General features: G+C 48.7%; 1 protein-coding gene across 1 annotated transcript in view; it reads left to right on the top strand.

The window, feature by feature from the left end:
* The window catches only part of PLB1 (phospholipase B1), a 99,928-nt gene that overhangs the window by 72,267 nt on the left and 21,748 nt on the right, over positions 1–5,913 (top strand). The window contains exons 35-39 of the mRNA XM_008566409.1: positions 1,295–1,355; positions 1,933–1,991; positions 3,778–3,845; positions 4,070–4,113; positions 4,339–4,438. Of these exons, the coding sequence (XP_008564631.1) occupies positions 1,295–1,355; positions 1,933–1,991; positions 3,778–3,845; positions 4,070–4,113; positions 4,339–4,438 (332 nt within the window). The remainder of the gene's footprint in view (positions 1–1,294; positions 1,356–1,932; positions 1,992–3,777; positions 3,846–4,069; positions 4,114–4,338; positions 4,439–5,913) is intronic.

Raw genomic sequence — 5,913 nt, 5'->3', positions numbered from 1 at the left:
TGCAGAGTTATCAGCACCCTCCCAGACCTACTGAATCAGAATCTGCAATTTAACAAGATCCCAGGGGATTTGGATGCACTGGTTTAGAATGCAGCATGTGGTTCTTCCCTCATGAGAGATGCTCATGCTCAAGTTCCAACCTGTGTCTGTTAATTTCCACGGAACATGCTTGTCTCTGGCTCACCAACTATCTGAGATATTTCTAATGTGCTGATAGCTGTATACATTTTTTAAAATGGCATTTTCCCTGAGTATTTTTCATCTGCACACAGCATGTTCTTGATTTCAGTAAACCCTCCAAACAGAAGAGGAAATCTGTTAGTGTGATGAATTGAGCAGTCCCTTGGAATAAACTAAATTCCACTGGATTAAGCAGATAATATTTAAGAGAAGTTTCATTTTTGCTCCCTCATGATAGGGATATTTTAACAAGACTTAATCTTCATCGTCATCTGACTGAACAGATGAGATGAGCTTTCAAAGCCTCTGGCAACCAGACTTCTGGAGAATCAATCAACCTGTTTGTGTAGTCCTAATATGCACTCAGCATGCAGATATTTGGGACTTTGAGAAGAGATTCTATTCCTCCCCAGGTTTCTGGTTCTAGTACTTTCTGTGCCCTCCACTTCTCACCATGCCTCCTCCCCAGGACCTGGAAAATATGCTCTGTATCACAGAGACAAGGAAAGTTGACAAAAAGTATCCAGGGTTACAGGCATTAATTTATACACATACAATGATTTGGTGGCTCTTAAATTAGATATACAAAAAGATGTACAGAAACCAAGAGCTTTGCAATTGTAAAAATTTCATGTCATTTTGCTAAAAATATTTTAACTCATTATTGCTTGGGCCCTAGCATTGTAATTAGTGTCAATTAGCTTAAAGTTAAACAACCACCCCAAAACACAACTATAATCTGTCGTATTAGGCATCCAAATCCTGTGTTCCTTTGGGAGAACACCTGTAGTATGACTTCATTGCTTTCTCCCCTGCTTTGGGTGGCTGCTGGCTCCATTCCAGGTGTAGATAAGTTGGGATGGGAAAGGCGGCGTGAGGAACTTGTGTGTGCACGTGCACTGTGTGCTGTGCGTAGGGGTGGGCAGACACCATTCCTCCCCTTGAATTTCCCTCTTAAACCCCCTACAACTAACAGCTCTTACTCTCGCGTGATCCCCTACAGTGACATATTTCTAGCCTCCACAAACATTTTTTTGGTTAGTTCTTCTTGGGTTGAAGCTCATCTCTCTGCACAATGAGCACTGGACATTGTGTCTTTCCTCCTTTGATTTAGGGGTGGGGCACTGACTTCCAGTGTAAGAAGGGGAATCCTTCCAATCCTGTTCCCACCTCAGGTGAGTGAAAACATTGTCATCCCCTTCCATTAAGGTCCTTGCTAAGTGTCACTGTGGTGGGAAACCCTACAAATGTACTGTGGAGCTTTGAGCAGACCTTGCTGATTCCCATGCAAGGCAGACCTAGATCCTGGGAGGTCCACAAGACGCTGGCCTGCAGCCATAGCTGCACTCCCATGTGCAGAGGCACAGGCCTCTCTACCAAATCACACTTCTTGTCTCCTTGTAGTCCCAAAGTCAGCCCCTCAGGCCTCCCTGCCCAGTGAGGTAGGTACAGTCAGGGATTGGAGTCCTATCTGCCTATGCTCCATGAGCCCTGCAGCTGAAACTTCCCCAGACCACCCAGTGTGAATGGGGCTCCTCTCAGGATGGATGATAGCCATTAAGCCCATTTCCTTCAGTGTCTTGGTTGCTGTGAATAATGAATGGAAGAGGCAAAATCGTTAAGGCCTCAGGCTGGAAACAGTGGCACTGGGGAGCTGTGGGCCTAGGGCAGAGCCACAGACTCCTGGTAAAGTTGACACTGAAAAGACGAGGCTACCACCTCAGCATCTCTCTTCTTGCCTGTCTCCTCTAGTCCACAAGCTCCAACCAGCAGACATCAAAGTTGTGGCCGCCCTGGGTGACTCGCTGACTGTGAGTACTGAGCTGTGAACCAGGGTGGGTACCTCGGAGCCTGGCAAGGCCCTGTGCGGAATCAGCTCTTCCTCAGCACTAGCTTTGCAGTCAGCATTTAGCCCACGTTACCGAGGGCCAGCCTGCGCCAAGCACTGCGTGGAATGCTCTGCAGCTCCACCCTCCCCAGTCCCGCTCCCACCCCACCTCCTCCATGAGGCTGCCCCTCTGTCCCCACTGCCCCACTGTTTCCAGGCGTTTCACCGGTGTGTGAAGGCACTTGTCCAAGTCTGCCTGCCTTTATCAGGGGGGTCATCTCCATGTCCTCAGACTCAAAGAGTGGTAGGTCTGACCCACACACTGCCCAATGCCTCCCACCCCATTTAAGGACATGTTGATTGGGGCAGACGGAGCCCAGTTCATGGTACATAGCACAGTCTTGCTAAATGAATTGCATTAGCCAACTATTTAGCCATTGCTGTGTGTGCACAAGGAGAAAGAAATATGAGATACAGTCATGAGATACAGCCAGAAACTTGTCTGGCTAGGAAAACAAGAAACTTAGGTAGAAGGAGATGCATAATCACAGAGGTGATATTCAAGTCTTTTAAAATAGGATATTCATTTCTGTAGAAACAACCACCACCTCCATGTGTGTGAATGTGTTTTCACTTTGGTATAAATATGGAAAACACTTTGGAAGGGCACAGTCCAGGCTGTTAACCATTAATTAGCTCTGGTGGTTTGCGTATATGGGTAGGGGCAAGGAGGGGATGTGGAATCTGTGTCAGGTCAGGATTCTTAAGGTGGGGTAGATTATTCATTTCTTTTAAAACTTTGTATGGTTTCACTGGTTATGGTGAACATATGTTACTTTTGTAGATTTCAAAGAGGAGTTTCTTCTTTTTTTTTTGAGGAGGGGATGTGGAATCTGTGTCAGGTCAGGATTCTTAAGGTGGGGTAGATTATTCATTTCTTTTAAAACTTTGTATGGTTTCAGTGGTTATGGTGAACATATGTTACTTTTGTAGATTTCAAAGAGGAGTTTCTTCTTTTTTTTTTTTTAAGACATGGCATTGAGAGAAAGCTTTACAGAGGAGGTGGGAACTGATGAGGGACTTAGAGAATGAATTAGAGACTTAAGGGGCTGGCAAGGAGGAAGTCCAGCATTGCAGGAAAGGATGCAGTGGATGGGAACAGGGCAGACCAGCCCAAGGCCCTCATGCTTCAGAAGCCATGACAAATAATTCGCTTAGACCTGAAGGCTTGTGTGGACCGGGAAGGAGGAAGGAGAAGCCAGATTACGGTGAGCTCAGAGCACTGATGAAGGGGTTTGACTTTGATCCCGAAGGTAAGGAAGACTCACTGAAGGGTCAGAGTCGGATGGGGGTGGGGGTGCGTGAAGAAAGAGGTGTGCTCAGAAGAGCAGGTAGGCAGCCCTGCTGGCAGGAAGGGGACAGAGAGTGGAGACTGTGAGGTCAGGTGGAGGCCAGAGTGTTATCCGTGGCAAGGTATGAGAGTCTCAGCTGGAAACATGGCAAAGGGAACAGAAAGAAAGGGACGGGTGCTAGGAAGGTTGGGAAGGAAGAATGACAGGACTTGGTCATTGGCTGTTGGTAGAGGACTGGGGAAAAGACTGTGTCACCTTAAACTCAGTGTAAGGTGGCCTGGAGAAAAGGCAGTAACATTTTCAGAAAAGGCAACCCCAGTCCTGGCTGCTACGCCAGGGCCAGAGGGCCTCTCTCAGTGCCCTCAGCCTTCTCCCTGGCACGGCCGAGGCCTGGAATCTTCTCTTTGCTTTTCATAGACAGCAACAGGAGCTCAACCAAGCGGCTTCACCGACACAGCCATCCCCTGGAGGGGATTCTCCTGGAGGTGAGGATGCTCTTGGCTCATTCTCTACTGATGACGCTCCCCCAGAGAGACTTGAGCGGTGTGTTTCCCCTCTTACTTCACGAGGAAACTCCCCGATGCTTGTTAGCCCTGAGGGTGACGAGAATGGTGCCCCAGGGCAAAATCTCTGGTTCTGACTCACCCATACAGCAATGCGTGGAGAAGCAGCTTGGGCGATTTTAACAAACACACTTTCTTTTTCGCAGCATTGGCGGGGATGGGGTCTTGGAGAATCACACCACCCTGCCCAGTAAGTAGCAACACTGAGACACAACATCGTTATGGCCATAGCAACCCCTTGCTGAGGCCAGGGCCTCCCCATTGTAGGAGGGGAAGAGAAGGTTATCTGCAAGGAGGGAGGTCAGCCAGAACCCTCCTGCCCCGCACCTGTGCCCCAACACCACAAGCCCATCTCAGTTCCCCCGGGGCTCCTGCTGCCTCTCACCTGTGCTGTCTGCCTCTTCCCTCTTTAAAGACATTCTGAAGAAGTTCAACCCTTACCTCTTTGGGTTTTCCACCTCTACTGTGGAGGATTCAGCAGGACTAAATGTAGCTGTGGAAGGGGCCAGAGCTAAGTGAGTAGGCGTGGGCATGGGACAGGGAGTGGAGGGCAAGCTGAGAGATCAGGGTGGGGAACAGGGGAGGAGAGAAGGGGAATGTCTGGAAGCCTGGTCCCGGGTGGGCAATAATAGCTGTGCATGCAGCCCTTCCTACTTGCTGGCCCTGGGCCAAGCCCTCCACATGCATTATCACATGTAATCCTCACACCCTTGGACATTGGCACTGTTATGAGGACACTGAGGCTTATAAGGTTTCCTGAACAGCCAAGATTACCCAGCAAGTTATCAGAGGAGCCAGGATCAGACCCTGCCTGAATCCAGAGCCTTCACTCTGACCACTGTGCTGTTACTGCCTCTCCAGGCCAGTAGGAGGGGCACATCCATCCTGGACCCCCAGGTACTGTCCCTGCTGGCTCCAGCCCACCTCCTGACCAGCAGAGGCACAGGTCCAATGTGTAGGGCAACTGTCAGCACCTCCAGAGCTCAGTGCATGACCCCGTGGATGTCTGCCCTTCCTTTCTTCCCCCCTTGCCTCAGAACCTCGAGTCTGTGACCCTGAAAAAGCTGTATTCTGCCACCAGGGAGTTAGATGTCAGGGCCCCCAAAGCATGGTGGTGTTTGTTTTTACTGGGCTTTCTGTGGTTGGCAGCAACCCGGATAATTAAAGCTGAAACGCCCGACCGGGTTCATTGATTCTCTGCATGGAGCGTGCTGGGTGTTTGCTTTGTAGAAGAGTTGCTACGCTCAGATCACCAGGGAAACGACACTGGCTTGACTCACTCTGTGTATAGGGAACGTTCCTTTCAGAAGCAGTAACACGGGACCCACGCTCAATTTGCGTTGCTGAGCCATAGGAAGCGATGTCAGTTCCTCGACGTCACAAGCAGGAAGAACCTATTTTCCTGCAAAAACTGGGCTTCACAGGGTCATTATACTAACATCTAAGAACTACTATTATGATTGATAACTATTATTATCATCATCATCACTTTATTATTATTCTACAGCCCAGGCTTCATTAACCAGGGGTTGGTTCCTCAGTCTGCTGACATTCAAGCCCCTTTCCTCCTCCTCACTTCACTTCTCTTGATGCCTTTTCTATTTTATTGATGTTTGGCGCCTCCACCAGAACAGAGTTGGCCCAGGGGGAAGTCGTTGAGACATGCAGCTTCTTGTTAGTATCTCTGATGTCCAGTGTTAGGGGAAAGGTGAGGAGTCCATTGACTTAAGTAAGCTAGTTTAGGGAATAGTTCTATGACTTTCCTTTATCTCCACTCTGTTTATTAGTGTGGTTAAGGATGAGCTCACCTAAAGAGAAAGAGGAATACCATAGCAGAACACCTAAGATCATGAGGTCTCGGGTCAGACCATCTGTGTCTACATTCTGGCTCCAGGACTTGCTAGCTGTGAGACCTTAGCAAGTTGCCCACCATCTCTGAGTCTTACTTTCCTCACCTATAAATAGGGATAATGATACCTTCCTTTCATGG

This window comes from Galeopterus variegatus, unplaced genomic scaffold (genome assembly GCF_000696425.1).
Source record: "Galeopterus variegatus unplaced genomic scaffold, G_variegatus-3.0.2 Scaffold239, whole genome shotgun sequence".
NCBI lineage: Eukaryota > Metazoa > Chordata > Mammalia > Dermoptera > Cynocephalidae > Galeopterus > Galeopterus variegatus.
This window is presented reverse-complemented; position numbering and strand designations above follow the sequence as displayed.